Below are 13,220 nucleotides of genomic sequence, written 5' to 3' on the forward strand. Positions count from 1 at the left end.
CATAAAAAGCGCTCTTTGTACAGAATCGTCACTGGAGATGAGAAATGGTGCCTGTACATCAATAGGAAACAAAGAAAGGAGTGGGTGGCCCCAGGAGACACACCGACATTGAGATTCAAGCAAGATCTCCACCTGAAAAAGATCATAATCTGTGTTTGGTGGGACTGTGAAAACATGATACACTGGAAAATGCTTAAAAGGAACGCAACAGTCAACAAGGAGCTTTACGTTGCCCAAATACGCTGCGTAAATGCGGTTATGCAACTGAAAAGACCTGACCGACAAGGACAAGTCATCTTGCTCCACGACAACACCAGACCCAATGTTGCACAAGTTGTCAAAACCGCTCTCCACGAGCTTGAATGGGAGGTTCTTCAACATCCACATTCATTGTTATAATTATTGCTATAATTATTGTTTTTTGTTTAAAGAAAGCTCTTTGAAAAACACCAAACAAACTTATTCCCCAACCCAATATAAGTGCATTATCAATTAACATTAACAAAAGTACATTACTTTAATCAACTTTTAAAGTGTTTACCCATAAGCGAACTTTAAAGACTAGCATTTTTTGGTGATATTTGTGGTCCAAAAAGTACACAATAATTTTTAAATTCGCTTCACCTGACCTAATTGATAAATAACTTAAGTTTATTGACCAGGTTATTTTTGTTAAGGTTCTGACCAGGTTATTTTGTGTCAACAATTTTGTAAAACACAATGGAACTTTTACCCAGAAATATAAAAATTAGCAATTGCAATTTTTTCAAATAATAAACTTCCAAGTTTGCTAAATGGCTTTGGTAAGATTGGTGGAATACACTTGAGTGGATTACACTTGTTTCAACTCAAAGTCTTGCTCCCAAATATCTTAGTTGTACCTTACCTTCATAGTTACTTTCACCTTCACAGTTTCTTCTGTATTTGCATCTAATTATGCAGTTATTCCTTTTTATTTATTTATTTTTTTTTAGTAGCTTTAAAGTGAATATTTTTTTACTATGGTTTTTATAGTTTCATGGAAAAATACGCTGTTTATAATGTTGAAGCTGTAAAGAATGTAATTGAATTTTGCGAAATCATTAAAGTTACAAGTTATGAGTACGTTTTGTTTTTATAGATCCATTATTTAAATCATGATTGAACCAATATTTTATTACAATTATTTTTTATTATATTTACTACTATTCTTATTTTTAGGTCTAGTTGTAAATTAATGAAAATACTAACTGAAAGGTTTTTAAAAATGGAAGCAAATTACACTGAAGAAATTCTGTATTACTACTTGATATTGTTTGAAAAAGTGGTTCTTCTTAAAGAAATTAGTCCATTGGTATATTTCAAATATTTTTTATGGTATAAACATATATTAATGTGAGGAGGAGTTTTATGCACAAACCATTAAGATTTTTAAAAATGTACCTTGATCCCAGGTCCCTTGATTGATGTTGTAAGCATCCTAGCTTATTTAGAGTTTGTGGAGGAAATTAAATAAAATTTCATTCCCTTCACAAATTCAAAATAAATAGGTCTACCCTGTCATTATTCAATCATATGCAAAGTCATTAACAGATTTTAATGACTCAAGTTATTGTTCTGGACTCCTGATTCCGGGCTAGGAAAGCTATATGGTGACAGATCTTATTGATGACTTTTTTTAAAATGAATAAAGAACGCATTTATTTATACTCGAGCAAAGAATGTGTTTGTTTTATTTGAGCTTTTAACTTGAGTTAATAAAATTGGTCTGAGAAATTAAAAGGCATCCAACAAGGCTGTAGCCAATCACTGCTACAAGTCAGAACCAGCAGCTTTTTAAGTCGTAAAAATTGTTGTCAAGAAGCTTTAAAACTTGCAAATTGTATGAATGAGAAAAAGTAAAGATTATAGAAAGTTTTAACAAGTGTTTAAGTGTTTTCAGTGTTAAGTGTTTTTAATGTTTAAGTGTTTTTAGTGTTAAGTGTTTTTAATGTTTAAGTGTTTTCAGTGTTAATGTTTTTAATGTTTAAGTGTTTTCAGTGTTTTTAATGTTTAAGTGTTTTTAGTGTTAAGTGTTTTTAATGTTTAAGTGTTTTCAGTGTTAATGTTTTTAATGTTTAAGTGTTTTCAGTGTTTTTAATGTTTAAGTGTTTTCAGTGTTTTTAATGTTTAAGTGTTTTCAGTGTTTTTAATGTTTAAGTGTTTTCAGTTTTTAAGGAAAAAAATATGAATAAAAGTTTTTTGAACTTAAAAGAACAGATAGAGTAATAAAGAAGTTTGCTTTTGGCAGCACAAACTGTTCATACTAAAGGGTTCTCCACCAACTCTCTCTTCTAAAATCTTAACTTTAAAGCACAAACCTCATTAAACAAGGCAGTTTTGCAGAGAAACAGGTTGAGTGCAGTACTTCCAGAGGCATTGGGTGGATTTGAACTTTGAACTTCTTGACTTTAAGCCAAAAGTTCTACCACTACTAACACATTTTGGAAAATGGGCTTATGAATAAAAAATGTTTGGGTTTTTTAAAATGCCACTTAATAATTCACACAGCCGATAAAAGCTTGGTAACAATTAGTTTAAAACAAAATTTTAAAAGTCATATCTTGACAAAACTCATTTGTCCCAGTCTTCCTCTAGATTTTTTGGTGGTTATGTTATTATTTAGTAGTTTATATGTTATTAGTAATATATTAACTAATTTATATCTAGTATGTTAAATAATTTCTTATGTTATTTTTATATTTTTTTAAGGCAATACTTAAAAAACTTTCAGAGTTAAGTTTAGTGTTTAACAGATGCAAATGGGATATTGGAAACATGTTTTTGACTATATGTTCAAATATTTTGATTACTCATTCTCAACCACATATTATTTATGGTATACTTTTTTAGTTTTTAGTTTGTTAAATATTAAAGAGAAAAATTAAAACTTGTTTGTGCTGTTTTAGCTTAATTTATTTTTATTGTTTTAGTTCTTTCAAACTTTTTATTATAATTATATATATATATATATATATATATATATATATATATATATATATATATATATCAGGCTTGGTCGGGAAAGGCGTGCGATCGCACTCTGATCTTGACCACGCATACAATATTTAGTATATTAGACAACTTGCCCACGGTTTCATAGATGTTTTGAGAACATTTCAAAAAATAATCAAGCGCAAAAAAGTTCAACTGGACCAATGAGAGACAATTACAAAAACTAAAAGCTGCCTGATTTAATTGTTATAAAATAAGTTTAGAGTAATTCATAAACTTCGTCTTTTATAATTAAGCGACACTCCTTTATATAAAGTAAAAACTTACTATTAATAATTGTTTAATAAAGAAACAATTGTTATTCAATTTATCAAAGAGTTTAGTATAATTTCTTTTATTTGAGTACTTCTGATTTATTTCAACAAGATTCTAATAAACAAACGTTTGTTGATTTATTTAATAAATAAAAAAGTCAATCTTTTTTTAACCATTTTGCGCTTTGCATCGTTGGCCTGAGTTTTGTTTTTACAAATTACATACAATTCTTTGTAGTACGACGAATAAAAGAAACAATTAAATCATTCAGTTACTATGACATCTTCATAGATGTTTTGAGAACATTCAAGTATGTTTCCATGTTTGTCTGCATAACAATAAGTTTTAAAAATACACGCAAAAAAATTAACTTCATAACTTTAATCTTTACTAATTAAATGATTTTATATTGGCGAATGCTTTAAAAAGATTCGCTAATACAAATTTGTTTTATTTTAATATGTTGACTTATTGTTGGAGCCACACACACACACAGATATTTAAAAGATTTAATAAAATGGCAGCGTATAAACTTTTTAATAACATATTTTAATCTATATTATTAAAAAGTTTTATATATACAGCATATAATATATACATATATTAGCTTATACGCTGCCTTTTTATTAAATTCAACTTATTTATGCAATCATATAACAAGAATATGACAATCAAAGATATCATATATATAATGCTATATATGTTATGTATGCATAATATATATATATATATATATATATATATATATATATATATATATATATATATATATATAACAGTAGACAATATTGTTTCGTCCTTCAGGACTCTTTAGTAATGTACATAAATATAAAATTATGTGGGATAAAAATTATATAATAAATTGTTTATCCGTCCGATTCAGATATAGAACTTATCTTCACTGGTGCAGCTTTCTTTGCTACTATAATCAGTGGCAATGCTAGCATTAGCTGAATCAAGGCAAAAAACTCTTTGCTTATCTAAGAAAATATCCACAACGCGACTTAAAATATCATCGCGTTCTTGTTGAGTGAAATTTGTGTCATTCCCTGCTATGATAATTGAGTCTTCTATTGTTGAGTGGTTCATCTTTAAACGCCTATCAGTCAAAATCACAGTCAAAATACTGAAAACATGTTCGACAGTTGAATTAGAACCAGCAATACACATCAGAAATTCAACTAAAAGACTCAAGTTTGGAAACTTTTTATGATTTTATGATAAAGAAAAATATTCTGTAAAATATTCATATTTGCAATGGTGTGAGTGCAATGGTGTACTGCGCATTTATTACTAGTTTTGCAGCTCTCCATTCCGAAAGAACCATTTTAAAATCCATTCCTAATTTTTATAGAGGGTAAAAAAATTTTGTTTAGTAATAAAGATATGCTGGCATCACCATACATGCTGTCTGCTGTCCATACTTGCGGATCTAACCAATCCATTGATTCGAATATGGGATTTAACAGCGAACTAAATCTATCGTTTATCAATGGCAGAATGATTTCAATTGCTAATTTTCTTAGTTTAATGGCAGAATGAATACATTCAAAGTTAGGATTAACCATATTGTTGAGTTCAATCTCGACAAACTCTGGGTTTGATTTTTTCAATTCGTTACCTTCTTTGAAATACGAAGAAACAAGATTGGTTGAACCATTTTTTTCATTGATTATAAACTTGAGTAAATATGAATCAATAATATTATCAATATCTTCATTGCTTAATTCCGCTAGGCGAGCCTTTGTTATATCCACCGCTGGTTTTAACTCATTCACCATTAACGTTTGTTTTTCAAAAACCAATGACAATGGTGATAACTTTTCTATGATGTCCAAATAACTACAAACCATACATAATAGTCTGTAGTCATGCAACCATTTGGACAATACAGAAAGTTTAGCACGCATATCTGCTTTAGTGTCGCGATCAGCAAGAGCGTTATTGAAACCCACAATAAGCGAAGGCCAATTATGTAAAAGTTTTGTAAAGCCGCGTCTCCTGTGACTTATAAAGCGCGTTCCAAATATTTTAGACAAGGTGTAATATGTAATGTTCAAAGCCTCAGCAGCTTTTTTAACTGCGCATTTTAGTTTTCCAGAATTGCGAAATAAATTAAATATGGAAACGTAAAAATGTTCACACTCTGTATACTGGGAAATATCTTTCACAGCATCTTTTATTGCTAATTCTAAACGATGGTTTACGCAGCGAATTTTTATCAGCCACATTCTATCTTTTTTTAATTGTGTTAACACGCCATTATAAATTCCAAAATTAAGGCAAGCTCCATCGGCCGTAGTGCTTACAAGTTTGTATTTGTAAGCTGACCCAGTTAAAGGAACACTACCGGTTTCAATAAAAATGCTATCAATAGCCTTTTTAATTGTATTGGCACTCATACCACCCAAACTGTTCATATCAAGTAAAGAAACTACAAAACAGTCAGGGATCCCCTCGCGTTCAACGTGCACAAGAATCAACACTTTTTCATCGTTTGTTTTTCTAGCCTGATATCCATCGGAAAGAATGGAGAAAAAGTTTGTTTCATTGACAATTTTAGCAACTTTTTCTTTAATGGCACTGGCAATGCATGAGATATATTCACGTGCTAAAAAAGAAATTAAAAAACAATAAAAAAATAATAATAATATAACTAATATTTTTCAAATTAAAAAATCAAATGGATAAATCAAAAGGATAAGACCATTCGGATGTAAAATCTTGAAGAAAAAAAAATTGAACTTTCATTATAATAGTAACGTAACTTTGATTTGATTTTTTCATTTGAATTGTTTTATCAAATTATGAAAAAAAAAACTGAACCTAAAAATCAATAACCTGCTTTATTGTTGTCTTTTCCTTCTAAAAGGAGTACACCATTAAGTCTTTGGCATTTGATCAGTGTCTTGAAATGGCTATGTGGCATGCTCTATGTTTTAGAGCCATTTCATAGGCTGTTCTAATCATCTTTAATAACGCTTTGCGGTTGTCTTGTGTAATAGGTAACAAGTTTTCCATATCGAGGTTAGCAACACAACTACTTCCAAGATCTTCTGAGTTACCATTATCAATCAGCACCGCTAATCTATGGCTTTGCCCTCTAAGATGGCAATCAACCTTTATTATTATCAAAGAAAAAATCACGGTTCAAATTAAGCAATTCTCTAAAAAATTTATTCACTTAGTAATATAGTAAATTATAAGATAACTACTGTTATAAGTTATATAATGGTAGAAAAAATGTTTAAATTAATTCCTGGAGTCACAAATTAAGAACAAGCTAACTATTTTAATTTTACCTGATACTTTGTCACCACACAAGTTTCCTCCGTAAACGCTGTCAAAGAATTATTCGATACTCCTTTAACTTAAGCATCCGTTAAAATTTCAGTTTTGTTCCTTTTGTTGCACAAATCTTACACCATATTTTGACAACTAAGCCATTTTCTTCCGTGTATCCAATAACTGATTCTTTCCCCCATGAAAGAAAAGTTTTTAAGTTCTTAGATATCGGTTTACTATCTTTAATTTTTTTTGCTTCAGATGTCATTCTTACAAATTTGTTATACTTAAACTTGAATTTACTTATTTCTGTTTTAAATACTTATTAAAACAAAATAAAATAAAAAAGCCCACTCACTATTCATAATCAGTGGTAAAGCAGTTCCGCTTCCTCTTCGTAATTTATTTTTACCTTTTGAGTTTAATCATAAAAAAATGCTTTCATATAGTTTGACGTATTTAAAATTTTATTTTGGTTAGTAAAATAAAAAATAAAAATATAATTCATTTGGAATGTAATTTGTTTGGATACTGATCATTATAAACGCTAATTCAGGGGTCTAGCACATTGCGGATTTGTTTTTAACATTTTTAAAGATACTGCTTTTAAACATTTAAACCATTCAGTTACTATTGTCATAGTAACTGAATGCTTTAAATGTTTCTTTTATTCGTCGTACTACAAAGAATTGTATGTAATTTGTGAAAACAAAACTCAGGCCAACTATGCAAAGCGTGAAATGATTAAAAAAAGGTTGACTTTTTTATTTATTAAATAAATCAACAAACGTTTGTTTATTAGAATCTTGTTGAAATAAATCAGAAGTACTCAAATAAAAGAAATTATACTAAACTCTTTGATAAATTGAATAACAATTGTTTCTTTATTAAACAATTATTAATAGTAAGTTTTTACTTTATATAAAGGAGTGTCGCTTAATTATAAAAGACGAAGTTTATGAATTACTCTAAACTTATTTTATAACAATTAAATCAGGCAGCTTTTAGTTTTTGTAATTGTCTCTCATTGGTCCAGTTGAACTTTTTTGCGCTTGATTATTTTTTGAAATGTTCTCAAAACATCTATGAAACCGTGGGCAAGTTGTCTAATATACTAAATATTGTATGCGTGGTCAAGATCAGAGTGCGATCGCACGCCTTTCCTGACCAAGCCTGATATATATATATATATATATATATATATATATATATATATATATATATATATATATATATATATATATATATATATATATATATATATATATATATATATATATATATATATATACAGCGGTGGCCAAAAATTAAAGACCACTCTTTTTTTTTTCAAAATTTATTTTTAACCTTAGTATAATTTTATTTTGGAAAAAGGTATCAAAAAAAGAAAAACATTTTTAGAAAGAATTTTTTTTGTATTTTATATTTTAAAAGAATTTATAATTTATTATAAAAGAATTTATAATTTTTTCACAAAATAATGTTAAAAAATTAAAAAACTGACTTGTAAAAAATATAAATGGGAAAAAAAATTGGACAAAATTTTAAAACCAGTTTCAAAAATACTTCAAAAAGCAATAAAAAAATAATTTAGAAACGTGTTGTTCCTCCATTTGTTTTTAAGGACTTTTGTACTCGTTCTGACCATAAATTCTCTATTTTTTTTTTTTTTTTTTTTTTTTTAAACATCTTCGCTTCCAACAAGGCTGCAAGCAGCCACTAATTAAAGTTGGAAGTTACTGTAAGAGAAAAGATGAAGATTGTAGAGCAAGATAACGATTGACGGACGATTTAAAAGATTGCAAATTATATGAATCAGGAAAGCAAGATGAAGGAAGCGAATTCCAAAGAGCTGATGTTCGAGGAAAAAAACTAGACGAATAAGCGTTTTTGGAGCACTTAGGAACAGTCACAGAAAAAGGATGACACTTAATTGAATGACGAGTAACACGAGAATGAATTTTAGTAGATGGCACAAGAGACGCTAGCTCTTTCGAGCAGTGCCCATTATAGTATTTGTAGAAAAGAGAAAGAGAAGCATCATTACGACGATGTGATAATGGTTGAAGGTTGGCTGCAAGAGCAGGTCCAACTATGTTTACAATGCGTTTTTGCACCTTGTCTAAAAGAGAAAGGGCATCATTAGAAGATCCGCCCCAGATATGGCAACAGTATTCCATACAAGGCCGGATTTGAGATTTATAGAGGTAGAGAATAGAATCCAGAGTAAGAAAGTGGCGAGCTCGATAAAGAGATGCAACCTTAGCAGATGCTAATTTTGCAACCGATTTGATATATGGTTTCCAAGAAAGATTGGAAGTAAGAGTTAATCCTAGAAGATGAAGAGTAGGTGACTCATCGAGTACATCACCGTTCATAAATATAGGAAGATCTAAATTATTGCGATAACGATTGGCTGAAAAAAATTGAGTTTTATCTGAATTAAAGTTCACCAGCCACTGTGAGCCCCATGCTGTAGCAGAAGTGAGATCCATTTCAAGCTCAAATGCCCCCTCCAAGCAATCAGAGGGTGTTGGTTTCTTATCACGACAAGAATAAATGGTAGTATCATCAGCAAACAATGCCACCTTAGATGTGAGAATATCTGGAAGATCGTTAATGTAAATTAAAAAGAGTATAGGGCCAAGGGTAGAACCTTGAGGAACCCCTGAAGTTACAGAATAAGAAGAAGAGTGTTGTCCATCGAGGACAACTTTTATGCTACGATTGGAAAGGAAGGATTCAATGATCTTAAAGATGTTGCCGGATACACCATAAGAAGAAAGCTTATGGAGAAGACCAGCATCCCAAACTTTATCAAACGCTTTTGAAATGTCAAGAGCGATGGCCTTAACCTCTCCACCTTCATCTAATGCACGATAAAACCTGTCAGTTATTACTGTTAGCAAATCAGCTGTAGAACGAGAAGATCGAAATCTATATTGATGGTCAGAAAGTAAGTTATTATATTCAAGATGAGAAATTAAGTGTTTGTTAATTAAAGATTCAAAAACCTTGCTTATGATAGGAAGAAGACTTATGGGACGGTAGTTAGACGAATCAGATCGCTCCCCAGAATTTTTGAAGATAGGGATAACAGATGCGGCTTTCCAGCAGGCTGGAAAACAAGACTCTGATAAGCACTTGTTGAATAGTTTTGAGAGTATAGACGACAGCTCTGGAGAACACTTCTGCAAGACAATAACAGGTATGTTGTCTGGGCCACAAGCTGTAGAAGAGTCTAGACAGGAAATCGCTTTAGATACAGATGCTGAAGTGATATGAATGTCAAGCAATGAATCAACCTGTTTGTTGGCAATATCAGGTAGAACGCAATTAGTGGAATCAAGAGATGATATTGATGAAAAGTTTTTAGCAAACAGTTCGGCTTTGTCTTTAGGTGAGGTGACAAAGTCTGAACCATACAAGAGAGGTGGAATTATAGATTTGCCCTTATTATTGATATTATTAAAGATTCTCCAGAAGTCACGAGAGCCTAATTTTTGAGATGAGATACGAGATTTCATGACCTGAGAATAGCGGGTTTTGGCGTTAGACAAAACCTTTTTACAGTTGTTTCTAGCAGTAATGAAAAGACGTCTGTTTTCTGGAGAATTGTTTTGCTGATAAATATTGAAGTAACGGTTTCGATTGGCAATTGCAGCAGCACAGTGTTAGGAAAACCATGGAGGAGAGTGAGGCTTGACCTGGAATCGTCGAGAAGGAATAAAAGATTCCATGCCAGCCTGAATCCACGAAGTTATATAAGAAGCACATTTGTCGACAGGAAGTTGAAAGATTTCTACCCAAGGGCCATCACGAAGAAAATCACGGAAAGAATCCCAGTCAGCTTTACTGTAGTTGTAAGAGGTTCGATAGTAGGGGTATTCAGGTGATGAAGAAGAATGAGATATTAGTTTTAAAGAGATCAAACTGTGATCAGAAGCACCTAAGCGTGAATGTGGAGAAACTGAGCACTGACTAGGATCAGAAACAAGACATAAGTCGAGTAGAGAAGATAAATGATTAGGGTTGTCAGGAAAGCGAGTTGGAAAGTTGACTATTTGAGTTAGGGATTGAGAAAGGCAAAAGTTGTGGGCTTTAATGCCTGCAGAGTCACTGACACTAGAGCCAAGCCATTCAGAGTGGTGAGCATTAAAGTCACCGACAACAACTATATTAGCTGATGGATAAAGAGAGAGGGCTTGGTCAATATGATCAGAAATAACATCAAAAAGTGTACAGTCTTGAGATGAAGGAGATCGATATAGAACAAAGAGAAAGGCAATAGCGTGAAGTGGTGCTAAACGAAAGCACATGAAAGAATAGTCTGTGGATTCAAACCTAGTTTCACGACAAACAGGTGAATTCTTACGAATGTAAATGCCCAGGCCAAGCATGTGGCTATTGGAGTCTTTACGAATCAGAGGAAGATAACCATCAACACTAAGATCACAAGATGAGACAGCTGAACTCAAATTAGTCTCACAAAGAGCAAGTAGGTCTGGTGAACTTTGCAAGAGATAAGACTCAACAGAAGAAAAGTTACTTCGAAGACCACGAATATTAGTGAATGATAGGTTTAGAGAACTTGGTGATGATGATGGTTTTTTGTGTTTTATAGTTTTTGGTACTTTATTCATTTTTAAATTAGATTGAAGAACTTGACTCAAAGCATAGATAGTACTCAGAACACCGTTTAATAGCCCAAGCAATTGCCTCATTACTACTAATAAATCTAAGCCGTAACAAAGGGCTCCAAATGTGGCCTCCGCAATGCACACCAAAAGTACAAACAGGGACACCATCCATGCGCAACATGGCACTGTTAATACTTTGATATTTTTCAGCTGTTGATGGAATCAGCCTCTCTGAGAGCTACCACAGAGTTCGGGAAACCTGACTACCAGCCGGCCTCAGAACCATAAAACTGAGTTTTAGAGCTGTACCCTCATAAGGAGATAATAGAATGAGTTGCCTAGTCATAAAAACAGTGACACAAGCAAACCCATGCATTGAGTCAAGAAGATCCAGCATTCAACATCCTAAACTGGAAACAATGTATTAAAAATACATCTGCGCCAGCCTAATAGATGAAGAAGGGGTGCGAGGCTGGTCAACAGATAGAATCTGTTTACCCCTTGGCATCTCCTAGCCTTTGCCTAAAAAGGCGTATCCTACAAGGCAGCAGGACATGAAGCAGATTGTACTGGGTTACATGTTACCAGTGGATTCAAGTCTGGACTATTGGCTATTGGATTCAAGTCTGGACTATTGGCAGGCCATGGAAGCACTTGAATTTTATTAGAATTAAACCAATCGCTAACAACATGCGCTTTATGAAATAGCGCATTATCTTGCTGGAAAATAAATCCATCTTGCAACTGCCATAAATCAATGCTAGGAATAAGCGAGTTTTCCAAAATTTCGATGTACCTTTCTTTGTTGAGTCTACCATCAAATAAATGAAAAACGCCAACTCCACAGGCACTCATACAGGCCCAAATGCCTATTGAACCACTGCCTTGTTTTGTTCGTTTTAAAATGCATGATTCATCAAACCGTTCGCTTGGAAGTCTACGCAACATTACCCATCCTTTTCTGTTGTCTACCTCAACATTCATTTTATTTCTAAAGACCACACGGCTCCACTGATCTGTTGACCAATTTTTATGTAGTTTCACCACTCTTTCCTAGAAAATTTTTGTTTTTTATTTAAGCGTGGTTTTTTTGCAGCAGCACGCCATAAATAATTTAAATTGTGGAGGACCCTTCGCACAGTTCTAGGGCTTGCTTTCAGACCATTCGACAGTGTCCATTTCGTAGACAAGTCTGTAGATGATACTTGTGTTTTTTCTTTCATTAATCTCACTAACGAGCGAACATCACAGTCATTTGAAATTTTATTGCGTCCAGTCCTATGACGATCATTAATTGACCGGGTCTCTTTGTATTGTTGAATCATGTTAATAATGCAAGAGTGAGACCTTCCGAGCTTTTCTGCTATTTGTCTGATGCTATAGCCTTCTTCTTTTAATACAAGAGCCGCGTATCTGTCTTTTTCTTCAATCTTTGCACGCATTTTTGCAATATTTTTATATCCTTATTGCAATTCAAAAAATAAATGTTTATTTGATATCGAAACTCAGCTTTCCACATTTTATTTTATAGCCAACGTAATAAGCAATTAAGACAGTTATAATAAAAAATAATGGATTATTATTTTTAATAATCCATTATTTTAAATAATGGATTATTAAAAATAATAATGGTCGTTAAATTTTGTCCAATTTATTTAAAGAAGATTTATTAGTACTCATCAGTTTTTTAATAAGTTAAACGCTATTTAATTAGAATTAGATTAAAAAAATTATACCACTTTAATCTGTATGTTTTAATTAACAAGATATTAAAAAAAAAAATTTAATTTGTCAATTAGAATATTCTTAATTTTAATTTAAAGATTAAGAAACCAACTAAAAAATGAATGGTCTTTAATTTTTGGCCACCGCTGTATATATATATATATATATATATATATATATATAAATATATATATATATATTTATATATATATATATATATATATATATATATATATATATATATATATATATAATATATATATATATATATATATATATATA

At 31.4% G+C, this 13,220-nt stretch overlaps 1 protein-coding gene across 1 annotated transcript in view; it reads left to right on the forward strand.

Annotated features, from left to right (window-relative positions):
- The window catches only part of LOC100200134 (AP-5 complex subunit beta-1), a 109,378-nt gene that overhangs the window by 76,229 nt on the left and 19,929 nt on the right, over positions 1-13,220 (forward strand). The window contains exons 18-20 of the mRNA XM_065793041.1: positions 1,015-1,101; positions 1,201-1,333; positions 2,731-2,857. Coding sequence (XP_065649113.1) covers positions 1,015-1,101; positions 1,201-1,333; positions 2,731-2,857 — 347 coding nt within the window. The remainder of the gene's footprint in view (positions 1-1,014; positions 1,102-1,200; positions 1,334-2,730; positions 2,858-13,220) is intronic.

Source organism: Hydra vulgaris, chromosome 03 (genome assembly GCF_038396675.1).
Source record: "Hydra vulgaris chromosome 03, alternate assembly HydraT2T_AEP".
Classification (NCBI taxonomy): Eukaryota; Metazoa; Cnidaria; class Hydrozoa; order Anthoathecata; family Hydridae; genus Hydra; species Hydra vulgaris.